General features: G+C 43.0%; 2 protein-coding genes across 3 annotated transcripts; one reads left to right on the top strand and one right to left on the bottom strand.

Moving 5' to 3' along the window:
- The first annotated feature begins 551 nt into the window (after window positions 1-551).
- On the top strand, window positions 552-4320 carry LOC121720585 (60S ribosomal protein L30). The gene is made up of 5 exons (XM_042106855.1): window positions 552-634; window positions 744-792; window positions 1727-1872; window positions 2138-2268; window positions 3917-4320. The coding sequence occupies exons 2-5, from the start codon at window positions 772-774 to the stop codon at window positions 3970-3972; spliced, it is 354 nt and encodes a 117-aa protein (XP_041962789.1). The 5' UTR covers window positions 552-634; window positions 744-771; the 3' UTR covers window positions 3973-4320.
- Window positions 4321-4456: 136 nt separating this feature from the next.
- LOC121720582 (matrilin-2-like) lies at window positions 4457-16109 on the bottom strand. 2 transcript variants are annotated; one of them, XM_042106850.1, is made up of 15 exons: window positions 16018-16108; window positions 15376-15605; window positions 14177-14336; window positions 12763-13335; window positions 12298-12414; window positions 11721-11843; window positions 10635-10757; window positions 9680-9802; window positions 9297-9419; window positions 9026-9148; window positions 7428-7556; window positions 6784-7194; window positions 6473-6625; window positions 5121-5213; window positions 4457-5034 (listed from the first exon to the last, which is right to left on the bottom strand). In XM_042106850.1, the coding sequence occupies exons 3-15, from the start codon at window positions 14310-14312 to the stop codon at window positions 4979-4981; spliced, it is 2283 nt and encodes a 760-aa protein (XP_041962784.1). In that variant the 5' UTR covers window positions 14313-14336; window positions 15376-15605; window positions 16018-16108; the 3' UTR covers window positions 4457-4978. The 2 variants fall into 2 exon arrangements, with proteins under 2 accessions (XP_041962784.1, XP_041962785.1); XM_042106851.1 differs by lacking the exons at window positions 9026-9148; window positions 9297-9419 and having other exon boundaries at window positions 16018-16109.
- Window positions 16110-16151: the final 42 nt, after the last annotated feature.

Here is a 16151-nt window from a genome sequence, read left to right as displayed (position 1 = left end):
TGTACATAATGGATTTTTTTACGAAATGTTACAATGTAGTATAGGAGGTAAAATATGGCTTAATTAATTCCTGCTAAATATAGATGGCCTGCCACTAATGCTACCCATTGAACAAGGGTGATACAGCAGCCCCTGGATATGCTTGAGTCCTGATGGTTAATTTGGCAAGAACCAATAATTAATTATGTTACATAAGTATTCATTCGTAATGTTATATAATTTTGCTTAGGACAAAAGAGTCTGCAAAGAACCAAAAACATAAACATAATTATCTTGACCATCAGGAACTTTGAGCATAGGCCTATTTATTGAAAGCAGCATATTTATTAAAACCAGACCAAACCAAATCACAAAGCTTGAATGTTGTATACTAAAATGATATTATGAATTAGAGTAGTATCTCATTACGTCAAAGAAAATGTAACCTTCGTTTATTGCTCTAGTTTTCCCTTGTAGCCTAGGCTACATCTTCATCGATATTTTCAGTCAACAAAGGCCTTTATGAAAGGTCATCGTGTCGTGTCAATAAAGTTACTTTGAATCGAGTTGAAATTCGCGCTGGTGACGACATTAAAGCGTTGCATCCTGGGACAATCTCTCTTTCTAGCCTAGGCCACATCGGAGCACACAACCGGTAAATAGTGTTGTGTGTTAAAGTGGGAATATTATTACCATTTGAGACTTTTCACGTGTCACACTCACTATTTGAATTGCTGAAATTAACCCTTATCTATTTTGCTTAGGTGGGTCGAAAGGGATTCAACAGCAAAAATGGTTGCCGCAAAGAAAACGGTGAGTGAACTGCACTCCCATAGCTTGCTAACTAGCCAGTTAGCCAACTTAGCTTACGTGCACGGTTTTTCACGTGGTAGTGAATAGACCCAACACATGGCGAAGATAACGTATTTTCTATCTTCATGTTGTCGTAAAAACGCCACAAGTTATTACAAATGTCTTATTTTAACGCAGTGTTATGTGTTGATAACTCGTAGTTGAATTTACATTGTCGGGCGATAGTTCAGCAGTGGCTGGCTAACTGTGTGCTAACGTTAGTTCTTATTGGGCTAACTTTACTTCCTGTACGTATGGGAAACATGCCGAAAATGTGAGCTAACGTCTAAACAGAGAGGGTTGAAGCGGAGCGGTCAGTAGTCAAGGATCTTTGATCTAAATGCACATGTTGCTTTTATAACCAAACTGTATGAGAATCCACTGATGACAAAAGTGTGACAACGCTAATCGTTCTCACCGCGAATCATTCTCGCTTGTCTGACCTCTCCATGGTCTGCACAGGGCTGGTACTTCGCAAGATAAAAAACCAACACGAGAATATGCAGATCAGACCTCTACGGTCTTTTCTGTTCTCACCCCTGCCTTGTTGGTGACATTTAATTAAAAATACTGATGTCATCGTATGTATACACACAGCCTTGACTTTTGAGTGGAGAAGAGAATCACACAACTCGGTTGTTTTTAGTTCGTTTTCAAATAAATAGCGAGAAGTTAAGCATTCAGGTACCACGTATTCAAAACCATTACAGTGCAGACAGCTTGCAGAGAAAACTACTTTAACCAGCACACATAATATACCTGGTTCAATCCAATTTAGCAGGCAGACAACAGGGAATGATGTTCGTTTGTGTGGGTGTTGCAGTCATCCGAATGTATGAGACTGTTGTGTTTTGAGTTATGATGTCTGACCTTGGACTATTGTGTGGTGGTTCAGAAAAAGTCCCTGGAGTCCATCAACTCCCGGCTCCAACTGGTGATGAAGAGCGGCAAGTACGTCTTGGGCTACAGACAGACGCTCAAGATGATTCGCCAGGGAAAAGCCAAGCTGGTCATCCTGGCCAACAACACCCCCGCTCTGAGGTAACATAACGTATTTTGGACATAAATTATTGTATAAGACACTGTGGGGTGCAGTACTCAGTCCTGTTTGGAACTCTTTGTAAGGGGTGGTAAAGGTTGTGGTTAAGTGTTCAGATTTCACTCTTTGATCATATCAAATGATGAGTGATGTCATTTTGATAAGACTACCATTACTGTTTCTTTCTATTCCCTTTGCAGTTGTTTTTTGAGCTTAGGAATTGCAGTGGTTTTGTGTTATGTTCTATTAATCATGGTTTTCCTGCAGGAAATCCGAAATTGAGTATTACGCCATGCTGGCCAAGACGGGAGTCCATCACTACAGCGGGAACAACATAGAGCTCGGCACAGCTTGTGGTAAATACTTCAGGGTGTGCACACTGGCCATCATTGATCCAGGTGAGTACAGCAACACACTGGGGGCCCTAATTTTACTTATAGGTAAAGTGCAAGGTCTTAAGTCTAGCTAAAGCTAATTTAATAACCAAGCACATTTAATTTGCTAATAACTCCATGAGCTAGACCTTAGCACAAACATCGATGAGTGGACTAAGTACTCCCACGTGGTCTCACAGTAGCTTTAGTTCACACACAAGAACTTTGCTTGTTGACAAGATTTTTCCTGCCATCTAAATGAGGGCCCTAGATGTTAAATCAAACAAGACATGGTCCGTTTTCAGTATATTTTGGTCTGTTTTCAGTCTATTTTGATGAAGGTGGTGCACTACTGGGTGTTTGTATGACGTGTTTTCTGGGACAATCAGTCCATGCTTTGAAATGGGAATCCGAGAGTCGAGTCCAATAGACTTTGTCTCATTCAGCGGACTGTTCTAGAGGTTTGTTTAGAATGCATGTTTCAGTCCCAGTCCTGCAGGATCCTTTCCTCCACAAAAAAAAACTCAGATCGACATTTCCCTTAGGGTGGATTCCTCGGTCCCTCGATTCCTAGGTCCCTCTCCTGTGAATGTTCCTTGCATTAAAATCCACCAACCTGTTGGTGTGAAACATGTTTCTTGCCGCAGTCCTTTGAGTTATTTCTTTCTCACACTCCCCCATTAGTTTCTTCGGCTGCAATCTATCAAATAGTCTCACTGCACTCTTTTGCACTGGATCATGTGGTGTTCCTGCAAGAGTGTAGGCCTCCTAAATTACTCCTCGTAGTCCTCTAGCTTTCTGTGAGGTGTGTGTGTGTGTGTGTGTGTGTGCGCGTGCACGCTTAAAACTCTGGCATTTATACACAGTCCTGGCTGATTGTGACAAAAGTGTGACAGTGCTGATCATTCTCACCGCGAATCATTCTCGTCTGTCTGACCACTCCATGGTCTGCACAGGGCTAGTACTTCGCGAGATAAAAAAACCCAACATGAGAATATGCAGATCAGACCTCCACGGTCTTTTCTGTTCTCACCCCTGCTTTGTTGGTGACATTTTCTGTGTCATTTTCTGTCCATTACACACAGCTTTGACTTGAGTGGAGAAGAGAATCACGTAACTGGGCCGCAGTGTTTCCTGCAGAATTGAACAAATTAGCGCAACTTGGTTATAATGCTAACCAGATTTAAGCAATATTTAGCCAGTCGTTCTCTATGCCTAGCTGGATTGTTAATCTTTGTGAGTGCTTCCTTGTCTCGACACGCAACGTCATAAAAAAAAGCGCTTTCCATTACAAAGATGCACATACTATGATGTACCTTTTATATCATAGTTGAAAACACCTTTGAAAACTTGCCTCTCCACTTCAAATCAACTACAGTAGGCTATTCATCAAACGTCTAATAAAATAAGCAAACAATGAGTACCTAGTCCTATGTTTAATAATTATAAGGCTATCACAATTAAAATAATAACCATATGGTAGTAGGCAGACAATCTTGTTTTGAGAGCAAATACATTTAGCAAATAGTTTATAAATGGAATAAAGCTCTTTAAAAATGAGCACGGAGGTCTGATGTGAACGACAGCTAGCTGAACCAAGGTTGCGACAGCTAGCTGAACTTTGGTGTGTGGTCTGGTGTTTTCTGTTACTCATGATGTGCTTTTTTCACAGGCGATTCCGACATCATCAGGAGCATGCCCGACCAGCAGCAGCCGGGCGAGAAGTAACTGTACAGCCCACACCCAAAGTTGTAATAAAAAAATATTACAAAAAAAGTTCTTCTCTTTGAATTGAAGACATATTTTTCTAATGTGCCTCTGGTCACTTTGAAAGAATTACATACTGTGTATATACACTGCAAGAGCCTCAGTTTTGATCTGATAAGATAGGCACTGCAACATTTTTGAATCTGTGATATTGTTTTACGACTGAACTGAGGTTTGACTATGAACAAAAGTCAGCAGTGTTTGAGCCAACCACGTAAACCAAAATGTTGACCCTGAAAAAAGCATCATTAACCACCCAGGTCCATATCTGAATGGACATTTCCAAGTACATTAAATTAGGTTTGTAAACATGGTAGGACTTTTCATTTCTGAAGCCAGGCTTTTACATATTGGTCAACTTCACAATTCAGTAGGTCTAACAGTCTTTTCACATGTCTTTAGGAATAGTTTTATAGCCTAAGGTGTATAGAAAATAATGGTGCATGTCTATGGTTTAAGGCTCTAAGAAATGCAATTACTTTCCCCATGATTGTTTTACTTGACATGATGTACAATGGTACACATTTGTAATTTAAAAAATATCTTTAATAAGTTCCAATATTGACAAAAGTTATCTGGTTTGTCTGATTAATTACAGATCCTAAGTGTGCAGCTATTGTAAGAGTTGCAAGATAAATAGTTTATTCATACAGTATTCAAGTTGTGCGAATTCAGGATTTGCGACCAAGTGTGCAACACACGGATGATGTAGGTAAGAGCTTGTGTTTTAAAGGAACAAATTCTCTACTCCCAAAGGATACTTGTGTAGTAGCCTTGAAACTGTATATAAGGCAATATAATTTAAATGTCTCAAAGAGTTTAAATACAAAATAGCCCATCATTCAGTGTAGTACATCTGATCTAGCTTAAATGCAACTTAATGGAACCCTTCAATATATCCCCCCAACCCACCCCACTTTCTGAACAAACGGTAGGTCAATGCCTCCATAGTGCATTGGTCTCTTTCTCACTTGTGCCTTCTGTAGTTCTCCAGGCTTTCAATCTTCCTCGTCACAGCTTCCAGTATTCGCCAGTTAAGGGAAAAAGGCTGTACGATGACGAGTGTATTTTAAACTGACAGTCTATTGTACTGGGATCTGAAAGGATATGTTTCTGGGTCAGTTTCTGGATTTGTTCTGCAGCCTGGTTCTGGAAGGCTACCAAACTGTTGCACTCGCACTGGTCTGTAGGAGCCAGTTTACCTAGAAAAGAGCACACAAAGATGAACATGGTTCAACCATTAACACATTTGTGAGTCATGTGTACAATTCTTAGGTTTGGCCAGTAGGGGGCATAGATACACCAGTAAAATGAAGTCACTTAGGCCTAACAGGGGCATGCCATTTGCCATCTGTGTTCCTGAGCAAAATGGCTGTTGATTCAGCTTTCGATAGAAAGCCATGGTCTCTGAAGGTCGGTGTCTGCCACAGATGGTTAGCATTTATAATGCCATTAGTCATTGTGAGGTTAGTACACTCAGTCATGACTCATAACTGTAAGTATGTACAAAGGTTGAACTTGGCAGAGCTCAAAGATGATCCCAAGATTCAAATAAAAATTCCAAATCACCTGATGTACAGAATAAACATGTATATCGATAAAACAGAGTGATCTGCATCAATCATTCTTTCCACGAGAGCTTTACATGTGCTATCTGTCTTCCAGAGTGCTGTAATGACATTTTGCAACACTTAACCTTGTGTAACAACAAGTCTATAAGATTTACACAAGGCTGTGTAAATCTTATAGAAAAATACTTCCCTTCCAAGGTCACTTTCATGTCCAAGACCTTGAAGAGAGGAACTGGTGCACTGAGTTTGAGCTCAGTCAGAAACAGATAGCACAGCAGGCATTTCCCCATACTAAGAGAGGGACAAGTACTGCCCTAGCCTGATGAGCCAGACCCCCATTAAAATGTAGTGGGCACTCACCGTTCGCAGTGCTCAGTCCGAAGGGCGGGATAATCGGTTGTCTTTCAAATTCCCTCTGCACGCAATAGGACAGAGTCCCATGCGTTTTCCCACCAGCAGAGCTAGTTGGCTAGTTCAAACTTTTGCCAACTTAATAAAAGCTTAACTCATGTCACACTGTTGGCCAACAGCAACATCCATCTTCTTTGTTTTCAAGTAGCAAGGAATTCAAGCCAAACCGTTGCAACTCTGCCATCAATCATTATGTTAAGCCCGCCTAACGACTCTATACACGATTTGATTGGCCTGATAGAAGTTTAATTTTTTGAGCTCACAAGCCAACGGAGAGTTGCTAGACTAGCCCTGGAAGCAAATGTAATTTGCTGCCGCTAGGGTGCGTCTAGATTTCTAGGCTAGTATTGCCCAGCAGCTTTGGACATCTCTATGTGGTACCGTAAAGTACTTCATGAAAGCCTTTCCATTTCCCCAAAACTTTTTAGCCACAGTGTTATACACAGTAGGCCTACGACAAAGAATGGATGTCAGGCTACCTTGACAAATCTCAGCCTTGAGTTTGTCAGTGATGTCTTCCATGCGATTCAAGTCCTCAGCGTAGTAGAGATGCTTCTCATCTGGCTCTGAGGCTATCTCTCTGAGCTCGTCCTCTATTGCTTTCCCAACACCCACGGCGTATATACGTACACCTGTAGAGGAGAATCCAAGCAGTTAACCCCATGTCTGACATTGCACATACAAATGACATAAAACTCAACATTAAGAGCACACTGCACAACAGAAACACACATCAAACATGTTCAATTCAAAGGCCGTAAGAACCTCCAGTGAATGTTGACATAGGTACCCGCTTGTTTGGCTTCGGTGGCCCATCCAGACACATCGTCCTGCGAGCGGCCGTCGGTGAAGACGATACTGACGCGCGGGACTCCGTGCCGGCCTCCCTCGGCCGCGGAGAAGCTGCGCTCAAACATGTGCCTGAGCGCCGAGCCCGTCATGGAGCCCCGGCCCATGTACTGCATGCTGGCGACGGCCTGCTGGATGGCCTGGGTGCGCTCGTGCTGGCCCAGGGTGAACTCGGTGCGCACCTTGGTGGAGTACTGGATCAGGCCCACCCGAGTGCCACCTCTGGACACAGCCAGGGTCTCCACGATGTCGTTGACCCACCTCTTCACACGCTCAAAGTTGGCTGTCCCCAAACTCTTAGAGCCATCAATCACAAACACTAAGTCCATGACCCCATCTCCACAATCAGACTCTGGGACAAAGAGTGAAAAACTTCTTTGATATTTCATCGATTATTACTTTTAGTGATATACTTAGTACATTTTGACATTAAAGTATAGCCGTCAGAAGGCAAGAGAATACCATCAATTGTGACATACATTCTAAATGGAAGTTAAATCAGTTAGGTTAATCAACAGCACTTCAGATACTCAACAGCACTCTATCACACACAACATAGTATTATGGGACCTGAAAACGTCATACTTTTACAGTTCTTGCCATTCTCAGCCAGTGTGTAGCCCTCAAAGCAGATGCAGACATAAGAATCAGATCCAGCCGTGCTGACACATTGATGCTCACAGCCATGGTCCACAGTCTGACAGATGTCCAGGCCTGGTCATAAGAATACGCACAAGATAAAACTACACCATTGTCATCAGGATTAAAATAGCTTCTATAAGTAAAGGGGAAAAAAGCATTTTCATTCAAACACCAGTATCAGTGATAACTCCTCAGATTGGATTGATGCCTATATGTATCCCATTGAACATGTGTAATTAACAATTCCACTAGCTGACTCAAAGTCCAGTAGTCAAACAGCATCAACCACTGGTCTACAGTTAAGACAACAATCCGTGGTATTCCTCTGCCCAAGGGTGAAATCAGGTCCCAGTGTGTCTGCTGTCACAGGTATTACGCATCTGTACCGTTATGAAAGCATGGCAGCATCTGTGCAATGGGTCATCCATGCTGAAGGTGGAGTCCTAAGCACTGACGTCTCAGGTAAACATTACGTCAATGAATACATAATACACACTCTTTTTTCTTTATATAGGATGCCGCCTGAAAAAATGCCTCCTTTCAGAAAAAATGGCATTATTACTCTAAATTTCTTAGTATTTTGAGGACAAATACTTACATATAGTGTCAGAAGATAACACAATAAACAAAATAATACAGTACTAGCATTAGAAGAAAGTGTGTTATATCTACAGATCAGAGAAATACAGCGATATCATTTAGCAATTAAAAAGTGGATATAGAAATGGTATTCTGCTTTGGAATTCTGTGAATCGGAGTGACACAGTGTTGTGCAGTCACATAAGGACAAAGGAAAGCAATTAGGAAAATCAATGTGAAAGGGATTGATCTCACTATGCAGTCAGACATGACAGTCATGTCTGTGCTGTTGGATCTCCCACTAACACACTAGCCACATCAGCTTTCTTCTTACATCACTTCCTGCACAAATCATACATTTTTAAAGAAGAATGTAAACACGATTTGCTCTTAGTGAGTAGTGTGTGTGTGTGTGTGTGTGTGTGTGTGTGTGTGTGTGAAAGAGAGATAGATAGAGAGAGAGAGAGAGTGAGAGACAGTGTGTGTGTGTGTGCCTGCCTAGTTGGCTCTAGCTGGCCCATATATTCCATCTAATCCTGGGGGTAATAAACTCTCTCATGAGGACAGGAATTAACGGCGCCAATGGCATTCGTTCACAAATTACATAACACAAATACCAGCAGCAAAACAAAACGACATAAGGGGAAGCCGTCAGTGAATCCTCTTAGGCAAGCCTCATTTCCAGTACTCTGGCACTCTATGCTAGTACAGGAGGCGAAATTATTGACATCTTTTCCTGACATAACATCACTTACCGGTACATTACGTGACATAATTATTTCAGAGATACGGTATTAAAATGAGTGTGAGACTGTGAGGAATGTAAATAAAGCATTAATGGATTTTTTTGCAACACTAATATCCAGATTTAAGGATAACTCAAGTGATTCTTCAGCTGCTTCCAAGTAAAGGAACTGTGCAAACAATGTAATTTGAAACAGATCAGTGGCACACAAACTTACTTTTGCAGGTTTTGCCATCAGGTGTCAGTGTGTAGCCTTGCCGACAGCGACACACAAATGAGTCATCGGTGTTGACACACTCATGTTCACAGCCGTGATCGCCCTCACCACAGCGGTCGATTTCTGCAGTGAGGAGAATTGGCAATAGCAGCATGTGTTAGGTCATACAAAGTAGCCACTATTTAGTATGTCGATGATATAACTGTAAAATGGAGCTAATGTAATGATTTCACTGTAATCTGCCTTGGGTTTCTGTGGGAAACTGTCTTACTTTTGCAAGTTTTGCCATCAGGTCTCAGCGTGTAGCCTTTTCGACAGCGACACACAAACGAGTCCTCTGTGTTTACACACTCATGTTCACAGCCGTGGCCACCCTGAGCACAGCGGTCAGTTTCTGTGTAGCAAACAAGAGCACAGTGCATATTCTGATTTAATTATGAAAACACACACACTCCAAAAAAGATAAAAGCTTGTCAATTTAGGAAAACAAACACTAGAAAAGAGATGTAAGTTTGTCTATTTAGGAAAGCGCACACTCAAAAAGAGATTTGTCCATTTAGCTCACAGCTCCTAAAATATTCACACAAGATGCCTTGGTTCTGATTCAAAACCTGAGGTGGTTTAATTCAAATCTACAGCCAAAGAAACACTTACTTTTGCAGGTTTTGCCATCTGGTCTGAGTGTGTAGCCAGCCCGACAACGACACACAAACGAGTCCTCTGTGTCTACACACTCATGTTCACAGCCGTGATCGCCCTGACCACAGTGGTCAATTTCTGAAGGTATAACAATAAGATGCATAAGGAAAATCCATCTGCTATTCACTCCCTGAACATACAAAGTAACATATTATTCTTTCAGGTATAAAATAAGATTTCAACAACTGCCACTTTTATCTCCTTCAAAGAGAGTTTATGAATTTGTCAATGTTTTACTACTAACAATGTGACATTCATACTAGATTAATATTCTGTTCATGATGAAAGCCTAGTGTCTAAGGCACCCTGATAACAGTAGCAGAAATGACAGAGCTGACACATAACCATGACTCATCACTGAGGGAATACTGGTGTCTTCCAAGAGTCCAGCCGAGCCCAGATCATAACACAACCCCCCTTCCCTCCCTTTGGTGTTCAGATACATTGTTCCAGTGCATGACTGCATGTGTGGGAGAGGGCTGGGAGGAGAGAGTGATGCCGTGTTGGCCAGGTGGATTTCAACACGGCTGTGTGGCCACACGAGGCTCCCCGTCTCGGTGCCAAAGAGTAGGCAGAGGGGCCCAGAGACCAGCTATAATTTCATAACTCGGCACAGCGCACAGGAAGTACTGACTGAGCCAAAGATGCAGGAGGAGTATGGATGATCTAACTGCAGCTTGCTGGTCTTTTCTTTTTGAGCCAACAGTCATAAAGGGAGGTTGCATTATGATACTTTCAGTGATGTGCAATGCACCAGCTGATCCATTTCAGTGATGTCTGGCAACACCCATTGTACCTGCTCTATGGCTCAAACAGAATTGCAGCATATTTCTGGAATCATTAGGATATAGCAGGAAACATAATTTAAACAAAGTGCTGTGCAAACAGATTAGATGACTACGGTGCTTACTGCTGCATGTCTTGCCATCCAGGTTGAGGATGTAGCCCTTCTTGCATCTGCAGATGTAGGAGTCGGCAGTACTGATGCAGTCGTGTTCACAGCCATGGTTCCCCAGGTCACAGAAATCAATTCCTTTAAAAGGTTAACCAGAGTGTCTCATTTGACTGCTCTCATATTTATTGTTGACTGAAAAAAAGACAGCTTACTATGCTTCCTGGCATAGCTAGTAGGACAGTACACATGAACTTGTTTCTATGACAACTTTGCAAAAGCACAATAAATAAGGAAGAGCACAACAATAAAAATGTCTTGAACAGGTGTGCACTGATGCATTCCAAATTAATAAAAAAGATTTATTTAAAATGGTAGTTAAAGGTGCTCTAAGCGATGTTGGGTGACTTCACTCACTTCTGTTGACGTTCAAACAAAACAGAGAGCTAGCTCGCCCCTCCCTCCCCATCCCTCCCGTGCAACTGAAACTCTCCTGAACGCGCATCTCATCAGTGAATGGCTGAAAAAGTTTATGTTTCATGGTCCAGGATGCACCAGGCTGTTTTGGTTGCCATTTTTCGCCTGGGCTGTCTACAGACACCACGTTTTTATACAGTGTATTCAGGAGACAGGCAGCTAGCGGATTATGAGGAGATGTTTGCTGTATCAAAAAAAATGTTTAAAACACTTAAAAACTGCGTAACATCGCTTAGAGCACCTTTAAAATATTTTACTTCAGCAAAAACCAATGGTTAAACTGACAGGCTTAAAATTTCCAAAGGTATCAATACCCTCTCAAAATGCAACCGAGAAAATGTGAAGGTATTAACTTAAGTGTATCAACAGCCCCTAGTTCCAGCACAACCTAAGCTATTATTTACACTTCATGGTTCATTTGGGAGAATGTGGGGGAACACTTCACTTGACACCTTCCTTTATGAAGCCCACACAACTCTGCCATGGAGCAGACCTATCCGCCATCACCGCTGACAAAGAGTTATGTCAGCTCTTGAGAAATGGCAACGCAATCAAATAAAAAAAAGCAACCCAAAGGAGATGGCTGTACAGTAGATGACAGGCAGTGTAATAAAAGAGGAGTCTCACTGTGACATGTCTTGCGGTCCTCGTCGAGCTCGTAGCCCTCTCGGCATCGACACTCGTAGCCCTCAGGAAGATTGGCACAGATGTGTTGGCACCCATGATCCACCTCAGCGCATGTGTCCTCCTCTAAGACAGGTGGACACCAAAAGGGCTACCGTTACGAAAGGGACTCTCTCCTGCAGAAGTAACAATCTCCATCTCTCTTTCTTCTATCTCATGTTTTAAAAGTTCATTGATTTACACATCATATTTTTTTTTATCATAGTTGAACATGGCAGCCCCAATGGTTTCAGAGAACCAAGTGTATAAACAGTGAAATAATTTTAAATCAAAAGTACAGTTGAATTAAATATCAAGAAATCATAAACTTTGCCAGCTGGCTATTCCATCTTATTCCAATAAAACTGCAGTTCTGTGTGACTGTAATGGGAAAAAATGGCCATGAACCAGCTGTTTTAAGGGTCTTCTACTCCTACTTCTTGGGTAGAGTTCAGGTTTTATCTTTCCAAAGCACACATGGAGTTACGCTTGTGGTGCGACTTCAGATTTGATTTAGGTCTTATTTGTGATCAGGACTCACCACGGCACGTTTTGCCATCGGAGTTCAGGATGTAGCCCTTCCTGCATTTGCACATGTAGGAGGTGGGCGCACTGATGCAGATGTGCTCGCACTGGTGGTCCACTACCAAACACAGATCTGTATCTCAAATGACACACACACACACACACACAGAGAGAGAGAGAGAAGAACAGACACACACACACACACACACACACACACACAGAGAAGGATGGAAAGATAGACAGACAGGCAGACAGACACACATACAGACAGACACAAACATACACACCATGTATGCATTTTGTCAACACGCCATAAACAGTATGCATTTGTATGGTTTGCAAACACATGTAAAATGTCTCAAAGATTATACCAAAGGTCTCAATGGTCTGCCACAGATGTTAATAAACACCATGACACAGAAAACACAGTAGCCTACTATAAATTCCTAAACATTCTAAAATGCTTTAACCCCCATCTCACCTGCACAGAGCTTGTCCTGGAACACTGAAGTGAGTGTTTCAATCTGACTGAAATTGGCAACCAGGAAGACGTGGTCCGCGTGGGGCTCGCTGCCAATCGCCCTCAGCGTTGCCATGTCGACCCTGCCCACGCCCACCGCGAAAATCTCGATGCCCGCCTGCCGCGCTTCGGCCGCAGCCTCCTCCACCGTGTCCTGCGGCCGGCCGTCCGTCACCACCATGGCCACGCGCGGCACCTGCATGGCCTTGGGCCGGGCGCCCTGCTCCTCGGAGAAGGCCTCCTCGGTGGTGTAGCGCAGCGCCAGCCCCGTCATGGTGCCCGAGGCCAGGTGGGCCATGGCGTGCACCGCGCGCTCCACGTCAGCCCGCCGGGTGAAGGCGCCGAGCGAGAACTCACTCTGCACCACGCTGCCGTACTGCAGCAGACCGACGCGCGTGGCGTCCGCGCCCACGTCCAGCACGCTCAGCACGTTGAGGATGAACGTCTTGACCTTCTCGTAGTCGTCCGGCCGAACGCTGCGCGAGCTGTCAATCACGAAGACGAAGTCCAGGGGCTTCCCTTTGCACTGGCTCTCTGAGGTAAGACCAGTTGAAATAAGATTAGCATCCTCTGAGATTACACATAGCTGCCTCAACAACCATGATTTTTCAACAGGAAAACTCCACTGTTTTAAAAACACATCACTGTTTTAAGCATATAGCATATAATGATGCCATGTGCTGACATAAAGATATACTGTAATTTAAACAGTCGTTGTCATTGTTGTAGGTCAGTAGTACTGTATTTAAAATAAGGCTGGATGCTTACTTAAATGGCTTGTGTCTGCCTGGTATCATACAGCTGCAGTAGGCTTTAGGAGGGCAGTTCTCCATAATCTAAGCAACAGGGTATGCTGTACGGTAGCCACCGTGGGACTTGGCACACACATAAAGAGAACTGTCTCTGGAGCGAATACATTAAGCCTTGGCACACTTATCCGCTGCACTGGATATATTTGAACACTGTCAACACGGAGGACTTGATCATCTCTATCAGCGGAAACAGACACAAATCCCTCAGCTGGACGTGAAACACAAACCCCCTCCCCCTGACCCCTGGGATTCCTCACTTCCCAAACACACACCCAAACACACACACACACACACACCAGGCTTGTGCAAAATTCCAGAATTGAATTGATTCCAATTAAATTCTTGAATTTCACTTGCATTTCAATTGAGGTAGCAAACAGGAAGCAGAATTGCAATTCGAATTGTGCACAACCCTGACACACACACACACACACACACACACACACACACACACACAGACAGACACAGACACACACACCAAACATGCATGGAAACAGTCCAGCTATTCCATTATTCCACCCACCCCAGTACTTGACTCGGGTGTCTGATTTCTCCTCTCTTACCCAGCGAGTTGGTCTGCAGGTCGGCGTCCCGCTGGCCTTTGGAGGAGAGTGGGCGTGGCCGCTGCTTCTGTCGGACCTGTCCATAGGCCCCAGGCCAGGCCAACAGGCAGAAGAGGCCAAGGACCACGGTCCTCATTTCAGTCAGACGATGCGAAGGCCACTGAGACAAACAAGACCACAGCAATAACCGTGCAGTTATCGTGGGAACGAACATGTGGTAAGGGCATTCGGAAACCACACAAAGACAGGCAGTGTAAGACAGTGACCAATCAGAGAGTTGACCCCTGTCCTTGGAGTCATTATAAATACTCCCTGCTGTCTTGCATGTCACCATGTTCCATATTTCAACACACCCTATCCAAAATGCCTGTCATGCCATTTCCATGTTCTGTTTGCTGTAGGTGTATGCATCTCAAATAGAAGTGAGAGATGAAAAACACCCTCATTAAGGTAGACTCCTGCACAGACAGTCTTCAATACAATAAAGGGATGGAAACCTAGTTAGTAGCAATATTACAACATTAGTGATTGAAATATTATTGTATATGGAGTGAGCAAGCTATGTTTCTGTATACATTATCCCCAGGAGACGGTTGACAGGTGATGCAGGAGTCAGGACACACCATTAAGCTTAGCTCAACATCTTTGTAAACAGGCAAGTATTATAGTCTGTGCTCAGAAGTAGGCCTACCTGAGTGACAGATGTCACACACTTAAGAACAAATTAAGAACAAACGTGGGAAATGTCTCAGGAATGTTAAAATGTCAAACAACTCCTACAGCCTTTGAATCTGGAATTGATGTAGGTTACTGTCAATTGCGATAGAACTTCGTGCAAAACCACAATACTAAAAAAAACATTCATTTACATACCGGTATGCTACAAATATATCCCGTTTCCTGTCGTTTTATGATAACGACAGACAGTACTTCAGCAAAATTCGGTGTTGCTTTAGGAAGAGGAATATTTGTAAACAACCGTCCCTGTAATGTCTTTTCATTATGTCACTGAGGGAGAAACTTCTCTGCTGTCATGCCAAACCACTAGCCGTCTCCTGCGTCTACACGACGACACAGGTGAGTGTTGGTTGTTATACCAATAATGTAGGTTAGGTACAGTCATCCATTAAAAAAAATAGTTCAGTTATCATTAACAGACCAGCAATCATAGAAAGGAGTAAGCAAATGATGCCACTTACCACAGTTCAGCAACAAAAAATACTGTCAAAAAGAGTTGAGTGAGGGGCGCAAAAAGTGGCTCTCTGCGAGTATTCAACCTGTGCTGGGCTGGAGGAAAACACTTTCCCTCACACTCGAACACACGCACAGATGTTCCCTGCCTCCCACCGGACGCATTCAAAGTTTTTTTCTCCCTCTCGCCTTCTGTGGACCCCGCGTATGTATGTTCCTTCTCAGCTCCCGGTTACGCCTGAAATCGTGCATTGACACTTCAAACGTAGCTGTTTCATTCTTACTGATTTATACATCTTATGACTGAGACGCCAGAATTTGTAGTCCGCTATGTAGGCAAGGCTATAGCCTACAAATGTGCAAGCATTCTTTTTCATTATGAAAGTGCACTAGTTATCACTAATTAAAATGGAAGTCTGAAACTTCAAGGACTCACACTGGTATTTTTAAAGGACCCAGATAATTATGACATATATGGATAAGATAGGATCGATTTGGGTCCAATACCAAGTAGCCTAGTAACCTTTTCGAAAGAAAAAGTAGACAAATGTATAAAATCAAATGTTATCATGTAAAAACCAAAGAAGCAGTCTAGGTTATGCGTTTCAAATAATAAACAAAAGCTATGAACAGCTTGAAATCTCCCCTACCTGAAGTAGTTGTTCTGAAAACATCACAAAACTGCCCTCATAAACCAAGTGGATTTCATTCCTCCTAAAGTCACTTAGTTGTCTGGTCCTCTTCTGGGAGTACTCCTACATGAATGCCAAGTGTTAGTCCTGAA

The sequence above is a fragment of the Alosa sapidissima genome, chromosome 10 (assembly GCF_018492685.1).
Source record: "Alosa sapidissima isolate fAloSap1 chromosome 10, fAloSap1.pri, whole genome shotgun sequence".
NCBI lineage: Eukaryota > Metazoa > Chordata > Actinopteri > Clupeiformes > Clupeidae > Alosa > Alosa sapidissima.
Note: the sequence above shows the minus strand (reverse complement) of the source record. Positions and strands in the feature narration are given on the sequence as shown.